General features: G+C 40.5%; 1 protein-coding gene across 1 annotated transcript in view; it reads right to left on the bottom strand.

Annotated features, from left to right (window-relative positions):
• The window catches only part of LOC309644884 (ATP-binding cassette sub-family A member 17-like), an 83,443-nt gene that overhangs the window by 51,240 nt on the left and 16,453 nt on the right, over positions 1–15,750 (bottom strand). The window contains 7 exon segments of the mRNA XM_082429152.1: positions 50–229; positions 5,965–6,015; positions 6,019–6,030; positions 6,034–6,108; positions 7,087–7,259; positions 13,399–13,423; positions 13,427–13,572. Coding sequence (XP_082285278.1) covers positions 50–229; positions 5,965–6,015; positions 6,019–6,030; positions 6,034–6,108; positions 7,087–7,259; positions 13,399–13,423; positions 13,427–13,572 — 662 coding nt within the window.

Below are 15,750 nucleotides of genomic sequence, written 5' to 3'. Positions count from 1 at the left end.
ATTTTTAAAAATTAGAGAAACAAACAACTCATAGTTTTAAATTGTGCACCGTTCTGAGTATCTTGAACTCTGAAATCCTGTGCCATCCAGCTCTGTCCTGCTCGGGATCCCCAACCATCAACATCGTCTGCCCTTGACATCCAACCATCGACGTTGTCATGACTAGATGATCCAGGATCACTTGGAGCAGATGATTCTCCTTCTGATGTATTGTCAGTAGGTCAATAGTCTAATGCTGTGTCACAATGCTTATATCACTCACCTGACTTCATCTCATCACATGGGCATTTTATCATCTCAAATCACAAGAAGGGTAAGTACAGTACAATAAGATATTCTTAGAGAGAGAAAGCAAGACCACATTCACATAACTTTAATTACAGTATATTGCTATAATTGTTCTATTTTATTATTAGTTATTGTTTTGGTTTTTTTTAATTTTTTTATTTTTTAACATCTTTATTGGAGTATAATTGCTTTACAATGGTGTGTTAGTTTCTGCTTTATAACAAAGTGAATCCATTATACATATACATATATCCCCATATCTCTTCCCTCTTGTGTCTCCCTCCTTCCCACCCTCCCTATCCCACCCCTCTAGGTGGTCACAAAGCACTGATCTGATCTCCCTGTGCTATGTGGCTGCTTCCCACTAGCTATTGGTTTAATGTCTTACTGTGTCTAATTTACAAATTAAACTTTGTCATAGGTATGTATGTATAGGAAAAAACAGTATATATAGGCTTTGGTACTATCTGAGGTTTCAGGCATCCACTGTTGGTCTTGGAACAAATCCCCTGCAAATAAGCAGGGACTATTGTATATACATAAACTGTACATAAGAAAGATACACAATAAACTTACTACCTTCAGGGAAAGGGATAAACAAAAGGCTTTTGCATCTTTTTTTTTTTTCTTTTTCCCACATCATGAGGCTTGTGGGATCTTAGTTCCCTGACCAGGGATTAAACCCGGGCCCTTGGCAGTGAAAATGAGGAGCCTTAACCACTGGACTGCCAGGGAATTCCCGGCTTTTGTATCTTGAACCATTTAAATATATGACTTTTTTTTTTCACAAGAGATAAATAGACTGACATCAAGCATTGTACATGGATGACCACAACAAAAGCAACAATGATTGCAATTACCAAACATGAAACACACTCATACAATGTCATAATATTGACATTCAGTCCAGTAATCCTCCACTGTAGCAGCTCCTTTACTTTGCAGTGAAAATTGATTTGTATATTCTTTGCCTCTGAGTCCCTGTGGGATTTTTTTTTTTTAATTCAAACAGAAAGTCACAAAAATTATACTCATCCTCATCAGTTCACTCAGTCCCATGTAATTAATTTTTTTTTTCATCTTGATCTTTTGTTAGCACTTTTATGAGTTCATCAGTTTTTCATTAGAGTTCTGAAAATGCTTATTCATTCAGTTCAGCAGTACAGTCAGTTACCAGAAACCTGTACTTGAATATATGACTTATTAATACTAAGTACCGCAGCATATTAAAAGGATTATACACCATGACCAAGTGGGATTTATCCCAGGAATGCAAGGAAGGTTCAGCATATTAAAAATCAATGTAAGTGTTGTATAATAAAGAATCTGGCTGGCCTCTGTCCCCAGTTAATGGGAGGGGCCTCTAAATCCTTGGAGTGATAGGGGTGTCTTTGCTGGTAGTACCCTCAGGCCACCCGGAGTTTATGCTAATGAGGTGATCAAGATCTGGGCTGGTCATACCAAAAAGACCAACCATGTGATATGATGGTTGGGGCTTTGAGCCATGATATCAATCTGACCTCCCAATCAGCTGGGAGGGAAAGACTGCAGACTGAGCTCAGTCACGAGGTCCATGATTCAATCATTCACGGCCATGTGATGAAACCCCAGTAAAAACTAGACACTTGAAGCTTAGGTGAGCTACCCTCTATATAGCAATGTGCCAGGAGCGTGACACATTCTGAAGACATGGAAGCTTTTCATTTGGGACCCTCCCAGACATCACCCTATATGTCTCTTCTTTTGGCTGGTCCTGATTCTTTTTTTAAATATTTATTTATTTATTTGGCTGCGCCAGGTCTTAGTTGTGGCATGAGGGATCTTCGTTGAAGCATGTGGGATCTTTTTTTTTAGTTGCGGCATGCAAGCTTTTAGTTGTGGCATGCAGGATCTAATTCCCTGACCAGGGATCGAACCCGTGTCCCCTGCATTGGCAGGCGGATTCTGCACCACTGCGCCACCAGGGAAGTCCCCTGGTCAATTGATTTTTGACAAAGGTGCCAAGACCATTCAATGGGGAAAGAACAGTCTTTTCAACAAATGGTGCTGGACAACTGGATATCCACATGCAAAAGAATGAATTTGACACCTACCTCACACCATATAAAAATTAGCTCAAAATGAATCAAAGACCTAAATGTAAGAACTAACGTATGGGGCTTCCCTGGTGGCGCAGTGGTTAAGAATCCGCCTGCCAATGCAGGGGGCACGGGTTCGAGCCCTGGTTCGGGAAGATCCCACACGCTGCAGAGCAACTGAGCCCATGCGGCACAACTACTAAGCCTACGCTCTAGAGCCTGAGAGCCACAACTACTGGGCCCGTGTGCCACAACTACTGAAGCCTGTGAGCCTAGAGCCCATGCTCCCCAAAAAGAGAAGCCACCGCAATGAGAAGCCCGCGCACCGCAATGAGGAGTAGCCCCCACTCGCCACAACTAGAGAAAGCCCATGCGCAGCAACGAAGACCCAAAGCAACCAAAAATAAATAAATAAATAAATAAATTTTAAAAATAAAAAGCATTGCATAGGATTTACACCTATGTTTCGTTCTAAGAGTTTCAAACATTAGTTCTTTTTTTAATAAATTTATTTATTTTATTTTACTATTTATTTTTGGCTGCGTTGGGTCTTCGTTGCTGCGTGCGGGCTTTCTCTAGTTGTGGCGAGCGGGGGCTACTCTTCGTTGTGGTGTGTGGGCTTCTCATTGCAGTGGCTTCTCTTGTTGCGGAGCACGGGCTCTAGGCATGAGGGCTTCAGTAGTTGCGGCATGCGGGCTCAGTAGTTGTGGCTCCCAGGCTCTAGAGCACAGGCTCAGTAGTTGTGGCACATGGGGTCAGTTGCTCTGCAGCATGTGAGATCCTCCCAGACCAGGGCTCGAACCTGTGTCCCTGCATTGGCAGGCAGATTCTCAACCACTGTGCCACCAGGGAAGTCCCACAACACTTTTTAAAATATGACATCAAAAGCATAAGCAACTAAAGAAAAAATAGATAAGTTGAATTTCATCAAAATTTAAAACTTTTGTGCATCAGAGAACATTATCAACAAGGGGAAAAGATAATGCCCAGAATGGGAGAAAGTTTTTGCAAATCATATATTTGATAAGGGTCTACCATCTAGAATACATAAAAAAAATTCTCACAACTAAACTACAAAAAGATAAGCAACCCAATTGAAAAATGAGCAAAGGACTTGAATAGACATTTCTCCAAAGAAATAAACAAATGGCCCATAAGCAAATATGCTTAATATCATTAGTCATTAGGGAAATGCAAATCAAAACCACAATGTGATACCAATTCACAGCTACTAGAATGGAAGTACCTCAGAAAGTTTAAAAAAAAGTTAAACACAGAGTTAGATCTTATGACCCATGAATTTCACTACTAGGTATACATCCCTAAGAACTGAAAGGTGTCTAAACAAAAACTTGAAGACTAATATTCATAGCACTATTCACATAGCCAAAAGGTACAAATAACCCAGATGTCCATCAACTGATGAACGGATAAACAAGATATCACATACAATTCCATACAATGGAATACTATTCAGCCATTAAAAGGAGTGAAGTTTTGATACTTGCTGCAACATGGATAAATCTTGAAAACATTATGTTAAGTGAAAGAAACTGGACACAGAAGGTCACATTTTGTATGACTGCATTCATATGAACTACTCAGAAGAGTCAAATCCATAGTGACAGAAAGCAGATTAGTGGTTTCCAGCAGCTGGGGTGAAGGAAGAAGAGGGAGTGACTGCTAGTGGATCCAGGTTTCTTTTTGGGGTGATGAAAATGTTCCACAATTAGATAGTGGTGATGGTTGCACAACATTGTGAATATAATTTTTAAAACTACTAAATTTTGTATTGTAAAATGAGCAAAATGGTGAATTTTATGTTATGTGAATTTCATCTAAAAAGAAGTAAAGAATTAAATTAAAACAACACTTTCTAGAAATCCTTTAACTAAAAAATCTTAAATGTCACACCCCTTCCTCTTCCTGAATGTTTAGGGAATAGTGTCCATAAGAGGTTTCAAGTCCCTCTGCTCTGCACTGCCTGGCTAATCCCCTGAGAAAGGGCACCCTGCCTCTTTTGTGGGTGGTGTTGATCTAGGGAGAGAACACCAGACAGACCGTCCTGTTTTCTAAATCAAACGTCTCCAGTATTTTAAATACCATTTATTTTTTTCTTATTATACAAGTAATTCATATATGAGTATAAGGAAGAAAATAAAATCACCCATAATGCCACTTGCAGAGATACATCACATTTCAGTCTAGGCCTTAGACAATTTCTGTCCACGCCTTAGACAATTTCTGTCCTGTCTAACTGCATCTGGACTGGACTTGGGGTCTGGAGTACAGACATTATAGTTGGGTGAAACTTAGACATCACTTCTTCCCACCATTTATCTAACTGTGTTTGGGAGCAGGGTGCTGCGGAAAGGAATTTGGCACACTTCTCCTGCCCCCACATCCATCTGGTATGATTATTTTGAATCAAGTGTGACGGTCCTCTTCCCTAACTTCTCAGTCTCCCTTTTGCAGTTGAGGTGGACATGTGGCAGAATTCTGGGCAATAAGAATCAGGGGTGATCTACCGAAGGGCAGAAAAGAAGGAAGGAAGGGAGGGAGGAAGGGAGGAAGGGAAGAAGGAAGGAAGGGAGGAAGGAAGGAAGGAAGGAAGGAAAGAAGGAAGAAGTCCTCCTAAAAGAAAGCCCCTCGCTCTTATCTTTCCCTATAGATGAGCGACAGCAGCCATCTTGCAACCAGGAAATGACAAGCACGAAGATGAGAGCTATGTGCTTCCACTGGCCCAGGGAAAATAAATGAAAGCAAGTGAGCAGAAAGAGCAGGGGTCTGGGACGGCTTTGCTGAGCAGCTGAAATCATGCCAGAACCATGTGCCTGCAGACTGCTTGTTATGTGAAAAGAGGAAACGAAATCCCTGCTTATTGAAGCTACAATAAATTGGGTGAAGACTGGAGCATTCCAAGCTGCTACCACAGTATGTAAAGGAGCTGGGATGATCCCCCATGCTGTGGAGCCCCTGGGCCAGCATGTGATCCACTTGATCCCATAGGCCAAGGAAGGCGACACAAAGTATTGAGCTAGCACCTTGACTGTGACCTTGTATCAGTCATACAGAGGACACTGCTTCTCCTTAGGCTCATCGTATTTGAAGAATGGAAGACTCCAAACAAAAAAATAATGCTCTGGAGGACACACCAGGGTATAGAGCTTATAGCCAATCATCCTGTCAGGGGAGTCCTTAGTCAATGCAGGACTCAGCAGACACTGGTGAAAGAACAAACACTTCTGCATCTGGAAGCCAGCAGTGAAATCTGGTTTACTATTTGATTTGGTTATGTAAAAACACTGGTGGATCAAAGTCAGCCATCAAATGACTGAGTTCCAGGGTGTCCCCAACAAGAGGTGTTTGGCATTTGCGAGACTGTTTCAAGAAAAATCATCTAGACCCTCCATCCAGTCATTTAACTTTATGACAGAAAACAGGACATTTTACATTATACTCCTAATTTTGAGGATAACATTACAGAAGGGAATTAAAAATCTATCACAAAATGTACCTTGTAACCACTGTCAGAATAAAACAGAAGCCTCTATGCACTATTTCTCAAGTCCTTGGAAGAAGATTTGTGAGCTGATACCTTGTATAGATGTTGGATTTCAATTCCTTTTATCAAATCAGTAGGCTCTTCCTAAATGAACTTGCTTTACAGAGCTTTCTGAGGATCCCCCAACTCCAGCACTGAATTCGTAAGGGATATAGGTTCTCCACGCCAGTAGGAGGGCTAGAGAGGAAGTCAACTTGCATTAATACATTTAGGTGAATTGGCTCTCTTCTTCTGGAAGATAAATATTTTGGTAAATTAAATTCTCACACTTCCCTCCCTCCACCCCCACCCCAGCCTCACCCACCGGAGTTTCCTGGTATCGAACACTTAATGGTGCCTGAAGAAGTCAAGAATTTGCTCACAGACTTACTACTAATAAACTGCATTTCAACCTACAACTCGTGGTCCGGAGGATGGAGCTACAAATGATGCCTCGTATCCACACTCCTGGTGTACTGGGGAAGCTGTCGTGTTGGCAGTCAGCACCCCTGTGGGCTGAGGCCTGGAGAAATACTGGCGTTAACAATCTACCCATTTCTCCACAGACCAAGAAGGGCAAGCATGGCAGCCTTTGCCGAGGCCTGAAGTGAGTACCTGTGCAATTCAGATGGGATCAGACTGAATCCGCAAGAGGACTGAATCAGGCATGATGGGTTCAACTTTGTAGGAAAAATTTACTCACCATAGGAGAGAAAAGATTTGGAGAGCTTCATGGGCTTGTCAACGAAAGCTGTGCCCCGTGCCCGTGCCCCCAGGTCACAGAGGTGTCTCAAAGAGCTTCAGGGCCTTGTCACCAGCCCAAAGAGGAAAAAGGCCGAGGAGTCCTGAGGGCTCTACCTTGTTGGGGTGCCATTCTGTGAGAGAATGCAGGGCCTGCCACTCAAGTGGGCACATGTGAGACAGTCACAGGCACTCTTAAGGGGACTCTGCACAGGGTATCAGCAGTGGGGCAAGAGTCAGAGAGACAGACTTGTTAATTATGCTCCCTTGGCAACCACAAGTTGATAGGTTTGGGGTGAATCCAGGTTAGAGAACTGCACTTAGATTTCCAGGAGTTTGAGGTTGCAACCAACACCACAAAGAGGGATAGGAATATTGATGATGAGCTATAAAAATTCTAATGTCAATCTATAAAACAGCAGCATCAGTACTCACCATGAGAAAGAAGTACCAAGGTTTGGGTGTACCATACACCCCTGGGAAGACGGACTCCACATACCAGGCCACCAAGCCATATAAGAGAGAGTCCAGCAGTAGCATCAGCAGCACCTGAGTGAAGTTAAACTCTCCTCCTATACTGCCCATGTTCCTCCATTGGATGCCTGTGCCTATTCCAAAGGAAGGAAAACAGTCACCACATCGAAGACAGAGAAAAGTTACCAGAACTTTCCAATCAAGCAGTTGGAGAACAAGCCAATGAGAAGACTGGACTATTCATGTCTGGGGTATTAAGGGACAAAAGTTAGGCACAGGAAAAGAAAAGCTAGTTGTTGGTTTCTCAAAGAAGGTAAAACTTTTTTGTTTTTGTTTTTGTTTGTTTTTTGGTTTTTTTGACCATGCCACACGGCTTGTGGGATCTTAGTTCCCCAACCAGGGACTGAACTTGGGCCCAGCCGTGAAAGCGCTGAGTCCTAAACAGGGAATTCCTAATAAAACATTCTTATTATCGGCAAAATGATTCTTTGGCACCAAGAAGTAGAAATTTGGTCATCTGAGACACATCTTCACACTCTTGCACATGCTGTCAGGAAAGCCCTTCCTACTCCTCCCCACCTTTTTTGCTTGGTTAATTCTTACTTGGTAGGTCAGCACAGGTATCTCCTTCCCCAGCAAGCATGTATACTCACTCTCTTGGGTTATATGTCTAACCCACGTGCATCTGGGGCACCCTGCGCTAACTGTGAGCATTGAAGGTCTCACTCCGCACTGTGAATCTGCTCACTTATTGCCAACCCCAGCTTGGGGCCAGGGACTGTCAGGTTATCTCAGTATCTCCAACATCTGACCCAGGGCCTCATATGCAGCAGCTGCTCAATACATACATATGCCATGAAGAAAGGAGTGCTGAGGATGGGCTTGGGACCAATTCCTGGGTGCGTATAAAGATAAGTATCCTTTGTGATGCCAAGTGTCTAATCTGAATGCAAGCTGACTAAGCTTCTCATGTAAAGCATCCAAGATACCCTGCATCTGCTGCCACACGGCAGGATTGAGGAGGTGGTAACTAGCAACACCAGAGGAGACGTTCAAATACTGGTGAGCAGACAGATGGGCTAGAACGGTGCTCCTCAAACTTTCCTGTACTCACTAATCACCTGGGGATTTTGTTCTGATTAAGTGTGTCTGGATGGGCCTGGGAGTCTGCATTCCTAACAAGCTCTCTGAGGGTTCTGATGCTGCTGGTGCACAGGCCATGCTGTGAGGGGCGAGGGGCCAGGAAACCTCTGAGGCCCTTCCTGAGATGAGATTCTATGACTTGTGTCTGTCTTTGTGCCAATCGAGAGCCTTGCCTTTCACCACGGCTTACAGACAGGTCTCGCAAACCTCAGCTGCCGTAAACAGTCAGCACACTTAGTTTGTGAAAGCCAGGTGCATCCTTGTTCAGTGTAAGTCTGCAGTGTCCGAAAAGAAGAAAGAGACAAGGCTCCTTCCCCACCTCAGCAGACATTTGATTGCCAGTTAACTTTATTTATTTATTGGGAATATACATATCAAGTATATAAAATGGAGTTTAACAAGCAATTACAAAGGAAGTACTTTGTACAACTACCACCCAAATCAATAACCCCCAAAACCCCAAATATGCACACCTTTACAACTTCACCGTCATCTTTGTCTGTAGGCAGCATCTAGTTGGGTTTTGCCTTTTTATCTAAACTGACAGTCTCTTTTTAATTGGTATGTTTAGATTATTCACGTTTAATGTGATTATTGATTGGATTAAAATCTACCACTTTGCCAGCTCTTTTCTATTTGGTTCAAACTTTTCTTTGTTTCTTTTTTCCTCTTCTTCTTGCATTAATGGGGATTTTTTTAATGATTCTATTTTATTTCCACTATCGATTTATTACTTATAACTCTAAAAATTTTTTTAGTGTTGTTCTAGGGTTTAAAATCATCTTTAATTAGTCTATCTTCAAATAATATTATACTACTTCATGTGTAGCATGAGGATCTTACAACAATTTCCAGTTTCCAGTTCTTCCCTCCCACCCTTTGCTACTGTTGTCATACATTTTATTTTCACATAAGCTATAAACACAATACATTGCTACCACTTTTGCTTTAGACAGTCAGTTCTCTTTTAGAGCCAGAAAACTCCACAGAAGACAAAATAAACTGTATTTTCAATTTTCAGTGCTCTTAATTTCTTTGCGCAGATCCAAGCTTCTGTCTGATATGATATTGTTTTTGCTTGAAGAACTCAACATTTCTCGTAATGTCTCCCAGCAATCGATTCTGTCGCTTTGGTTTGAGAGAGTCTTCATTTCTCCCTAATTTTCCCCTGGATATAGAACACTGAGTTGACAAGGTTTTTCTTTCAGTACTTTCTTTAACTATGTCACTTCATTTTCTTCTAGCTTGCATATGTTTATTGGCTATCTGGATATGTCTTTTCATGAAGTGCCTATTTTTGCCTGTTTTTTTCTTTACTATAAAGTATGATATATAATTGATTTTATGAATTCTTTAAATATTCTGGATACAAGCCTTTTGCAGGTTAAATGTATCGAGCATCCTCTCCCACTCTGTAGCTTCTCCTTTCATTCTCTTCGTGGTGTCTTAATTTTAATGTCATTATTTATCAGTCTTTTCCTGATGGTTAGTTATTTTTGTGCCTTGTTTAAGAAATCTTTCCTACTTCAAGTACATGAATGTACCCTCCTATATCATCTCCAAAAAACTTAATAGTTTTTTTACATTGGAATTGATATCTGTGTATGGTGTGAATTCAAAGTCCAATTTCAATTTTTTCCATAAGGTTCTTTAGTTGCTCCAGCACCATTTATTAAATCCCACTGCTCTGAAGTATCATCTCTGATATTTAACAATGCATTTACCTCTCCCTTCTTTTCTGTTCTATTAGTCTATTTGTCAACCATAATCTTAATTACTATTGCTTTATGATAAATCACGAAATCTGGTAAAACAAGTTTTGCTATTTTGTTCTTCCTCAAGAGTTCTTGGCTATTCTTGGTCCTTTATACTCCCATGTACATTTGAGAATCAGCTCATCGAGTTCTATTTAAAAAACAAAACAAAACAAAAATACTGCTGGAGTTTGGATTGGGTAGGAGTTAGCTGTTACTTCTTTCCACAATTTATTTATTTGTGTTTTGAGAGCAGGGTGCTGCTGAAAGGAATCTGGCAAAGTTCACCTGTCCCCACATCTCTTTGATCATGATTGTTCTTCCCTGACTTCTCATCCCCCTTTGCAGTAGAAGAGGCCATGTGACATAATTCCTCTCCCACACCACTTCTTCTTGACTCAACCAATCTTTTGATTATTCCATTTTCTCTCTATTAAGTTTGAAAGTTATACACTGTTCCTAGCCTTTTCCTGGTCGGCTCAGTAATGAATTACCAGGTCTACATTGCCGCAAAGTCTAAAGTTAATCAACATCTTTATTCCCCTTCCAAAAAGTATTTACCCCCACTGATTTCTGACTTCATCTCCTCAAAAACCCTTTTATGTATTTTAATTCTATCTTTTAAAAAAAATCCTAAAGACATCATCATTATCATCATCATCATTATTATTTTATACAACGTATAAAGCCACTATCTTCAGGCTCCCACTCTTGGCTCCTTTGAAAAGCAATGTCTTTTTTTTTCCCCTCCAGCTACTTTTAAGATTTTTCTCTTGACCTCTGGTATGTTCAATTTTATGTTGGTATGTCTAATGTAGATTTCTTATTGTTAATCTTGTTTGGGATTTGCTGGGCTTCCTGAAATCCAGTTTTGGAACAAGTTTGGCCACCATCTTTTCAAATGTATTTCTCTGCCCTATTCTCTGTTTTCCTACTGGCTCTTTTGCTCAGAGGTCATTTGCTAACAAGAAAACTTTGGGCTTCCATTCGGATGGCCTTTCAAGGCAAGGGAGCTAAACAACAAGGCCCAGCGTCCCACCCAGGTGGAGAGCATAATAGGAGACCCTTCTCACATTAATAGGGGTCCCAGAGATAAATTCAATAGTCACAGGTTAGGTTCTTTGTGACACAGACCCTGAAATGGAGTTTAGTATGCAAAATGTTTATTAAGGAATACCCTTGAGATCAATACCTGTGGAAGGGAAGAGATTGAAACAAGATTAGTCAGGGCTACAAGACAGCACTGACAAGCTTGAGGAGTTGAGATAAAATGGCCCATCTGAGCATCTATAATAACCCATCCACCAAGTTTTTTATTAGTTATAAAAAGATATTTGGGTATTAATAAGATGACATCTCTGTTTTGTTTCTCAACTGGTTCAGAAACTAAGGAGGGGAGAAGGGTGCTATTTACTGGGCCTCTTAAAAACTAAAATCAATCTAGTAAATAATAAATTAACAAATAAATCAATAAATGGAAGTTTCAAGTGACAAACCCAGTTGCTCCACAAGCATGCAGGTTCTGATTTTAAGAGGCCAAAATGTTTCTGCCATACAACCAGAGGCCTGATTCATGTTGTATATAGTGATTCCTGCTCAAGATTAAAACTGAAAGCTCTGCACTAGACTTACTGCGAAAATGTACAGAGTAATTTTATCTATTCACTCACTAGAAGGCGTGCTATCTGATTTGAGCAGATAGGTCAGATGAATAGGAAAAACTAATCCAGTGAAAGTATGAGGATTCTAAATAAGAAATATTATCCTCGGATTTCTAACATTTCATCAATTATATTCTTAGAGATTCCTACCTGCTTATGATCATATGCATTTGCATTTCCTTCAGTTGTAACACTAGACACCATTTGTGGGCTATCCTGTGCCTTTCAGGAATGAACACTGATCATAACACACAGTTCATCCAGTCCAACCACCTACCTAAATTCCCTCAATTTCAACAGATAGGCTCCATAAAGCATCTACGTTCATTCACTAACATGTAAGGAATCAGATATACCATTTCAAATCTAGTTTTCCTCCATAAGTATTTGTAAATCATGGTCTCAACATTGCTTTGTTAAAGAAAACCACTCACTTTCAATAAATTCTGGTCAACTTAACATCCTTTATTAAATTTTAAGCACCCTTAATCCATTTAGACCATCCAAACTTAATAAAGAAATTCATTGGTAGGTGATGCCTCTAACCAGGACATTGGAGATTATCCTAATTGCAGTAAGGGGACCCACAAACTCGATCCAACTTATAACTCTTATCCCTGTTATCTGCTGCTAAACCAAGCTTTATCATTTGGGACCTGGACTCTTGGTGATAAAAGCTAACGTTGAGCAAAGAAGGCACTTGCTAGAGTGTTCAGAGCAGATCATCTTAGTACCACTGAAATGTGAAACTGTTCCATTCAGTAAGTACTGTAACCCCACAGACCTCAGGGTCCTACATTTTATTTATTTATTTGTTTGTTTGTTTATGGCTGTGTTGGGTCTTCGTTGCTGCGCATGGGCTTTCTCTAGTTGTGGTGATCAGGGGCTACTCTTCGTTGCAGTGTGCGGGCTTCTCATTCAGTGGCTTCTCTTCTTGCAGAGCACGGGCTCTAGGCACGTGGGCTTCAGTAGTTGTGGCATGTGGGCTCAGTAGTTGTGGCTCATGGGCTCTAGAGCGCAGGCTCAGTAGTTGTGGCGCAGGGGCTTAGTTACTCCGTGGCATGTGGGATCTTCCCGGACCAGGGCTCGAACCTGTGTCCCCTGCCTTGGCGGTGGATTCTTAACCACTGTGCCACCAGGGAAGTCCCAGGGTCCTACATTTTGATTGACATGTTGGCTGCAATCTTCTGCAATGACTGTAGATGTTGTGGGGAATTCTTCAAACTCCAGAAACATGAGACAAATGAAAACTTGATGTTGTACTTTCACCCCAAAGTGTGGAAGTTGTAACATTTCTGACGGAAGGTCCCCTAGACCAACTTGTGAAAGAAGACTAACTCTGAGGCCTATGAGAATAAAATATGGTATCTGTAATAGCACTACATTATCTGTAAAGTTCTAAAGTGTTATTTGAACTTCTAATCATAAATCTATATATTTTAGATCTATACAACTATATAGGTGTAAAATTCCCTAAATCATTTACATGGTTTAGTTTTTCTCCCAAACTACATTGTAAGCTGCATGATGTAAACTTCATTCTACATTTCTTAAGTGTTCCTTACAGTACCTACCATAGGTGTAAGTATACTGTAAATGCTCAGAACACTGAATAAAATGAGCCAGTTATGTTTATTTGGAAATGAAGGTCAACTCTGCCTGTCAGCAAATGGCAAAACATCAAGGCAGTTTACCTTGAGAAAGGTAAGGCTCACCTTTTGTCTCATATGTGGAGATTAATCAGCCTCCCAGTGCCATGGCATCATTGGAGAGGAGACAAAAGGCAATCATTTGGAAGTGACTCCTTTGGTTGTAGCTGAAAGTGAGGTACAGGTATGGGAGGTAGGTGAAGAAGAAGATGATGCCTCTGGAGGCGGTTGCAACATGAGCTGCAAATTCAGAGGGAAGAAATGAAAAGAGTTTCATCAATAATGCACAAAGAGGGACTTCCCTGGTGGTGCAGTGGTTAAGAGTCCGCCTGCCAATGCAGGGGACACGGGTTCAAGCCCTAGTTTGGGAGGATCACACATGCTGCAGAGCAACTAAGACTGTGTGCCACAACTACTGAGCCTGTGCTCTAGAGCCCGTGAGCCACAACTACTGAGCCCACGTGCCACAACTACTGAAGCCTGTGCACCTAGAGCCCGTGCTCCGCAACAAGAGAAGCCACCGCAATGAGAAGCCCGCACACCGCAACGAAGAGTAGCCCCTGCTCGCCGCAACTAGAGAAAGCCTGCATGCAGCAACAAAGACTCAACACAGCCAAAAATAAATAAATAAATAAATTTATATAAAAAAATAATGCACAAAGAACCTATATGAGAAAACAATCTAAAAGAGAATGAATATATGTATATGTATAACTGAATCACTTTGCTGTACAGCAGAAATTAATATAACATTGTAAATCAACTATATTTCAATGAAATAAATTTTTTTTAAATAAAAAAATAATGCACAAAGAAGTATAATGCAAGTCTCTTTTCCCTGCCATGGTAAGGAAAGCATCTCTGCATTTGTCTCAGCATTTCAGAAGGGAAGCAGTCTTTTAAGAAATTTTGATAGAAACCTTTTATACTTGCACTTTCACTATCAAAAGACTAAGAGGATTTGTTGCACTTAAAAATTAATCAATCCTTACGAAAAAGCACAAACATTTAATTGCCTAAAACTTCCTCTAATACTGCATTAATAACATCTCCTACAATAAAAACCATCTTCTTCAAAGATGAGCGGTAGATTATATAGCATCTATGGAGCATTGCCTGGCACTGTGGCAAGCACTTTATATACAGTATCTTATTTAATCTTCATAACCTCCCTGTTTTTCAGAGGAAGAAACTGAGGCTTGGCCGCATTAAATAAATTTGCTCAATGTCATGGAACTAGTAAATGATGGGTCAAGGATTCAAGGTTTCCCAGGCTCTAAGTATAGTGGCTCCAGATTTGGAGATAAACCAATCAAACTGAAGTCTGGGAGATAAATGCAAAATAAATGCAAACATCTGCCTTCCAGGAAGTTAAGAGAATATAGATCGAAAATGTAAGGATTGCATATATAACAGAAAGAGCCACAGTTAAGGCATCAGGCAGCCCTTCACTGAACCTGACTACATGAACTATGGCTGACCCTGGGTCTTCTATAACTTCTCTGACTTTGTTTCTTCTTTTGTAAAAGGTGATAATAATTGCTAACATGTACTAAGTTCTTACTATATACCAAGTATTGTTCTCAGCATTTTACATCCCATTTAATCCTCATAACTAAGTTATGAGATAAGTGCTATCATTTTCCAGTTTCACAGAAGGGGAAATGGATACAGAATCTATTGACCTGCTCAAGGTCAGGATCCACACCAAGATGTAAATACAGCACTCTGAGGCCAGAGCAAGAGCTTCTGACCTTGCTGTAACAAGTAAAGCCTTCTTGTTTATCTACTTGATATACAGTAGTATATATCTCCTAATCCCATACTCCTAATTTATTCTCTCCCCTTTCCCTTTGGTAACCATAAATTTGTTTTCTATGTCTGTGAATCTGTTTCTGTCTTGTAAATAAGTTCATTTGTATCATTTTTTTTAGATTCCACATGTAAGTGATACTATATGATATTTGTCTTTCTCTGTCTGACTTACTTCGCTTTGTATGATTATCTCTAGGTCTATCCATGTTGCTGCAAATGGCATTATTTCATTCTTTTTTACGTCTGAGTGATATTCCATTATATATACACCACATCTTCTTTATCCATTCATCTGTTGATGGACACATGTTGCTTCCATGTCTTGGCCATTGCAAATAATGCTGCTATGGACATTGGGGGTGCATGTATCTTTTCGAATTATAGTTTTTGTCTTTTCTAGATATATGCCCAGGAGTGGGATTGCTGGATCATATGGTAATTCTATTTTTAGTTTTTTAAGGAGCCTCCAGACTGTTTTCCATAGTGGTTGCACTAGTTTACATTCCCACCAACAGGGGTTCGCTTTTCCCCATACCCTCTCCAGCATTTATTATTTCTAGACTTTTTGATAATGGCCATTCTGACTAATGTGAGGTGATACCT

This window comes from Balaenoptera physalus (assembly GCF_965194825.1).
Source record: "Balaenoptera physalus genome assembly, chromosome: 16".
Taxonomy (NCBI): domain Eukaryota; kingdom Metazoa; phylum Chordata; class Mammalia; order Artiodactyla; family Balaenopteridae; genus Balaenoptera; species Balaenoptera physalus.
The sequence above is the reverse complement of the archived record's forward strand: the minus strand, read 5'-3'. Positions and strand labels throughout refer to the sequence as shown.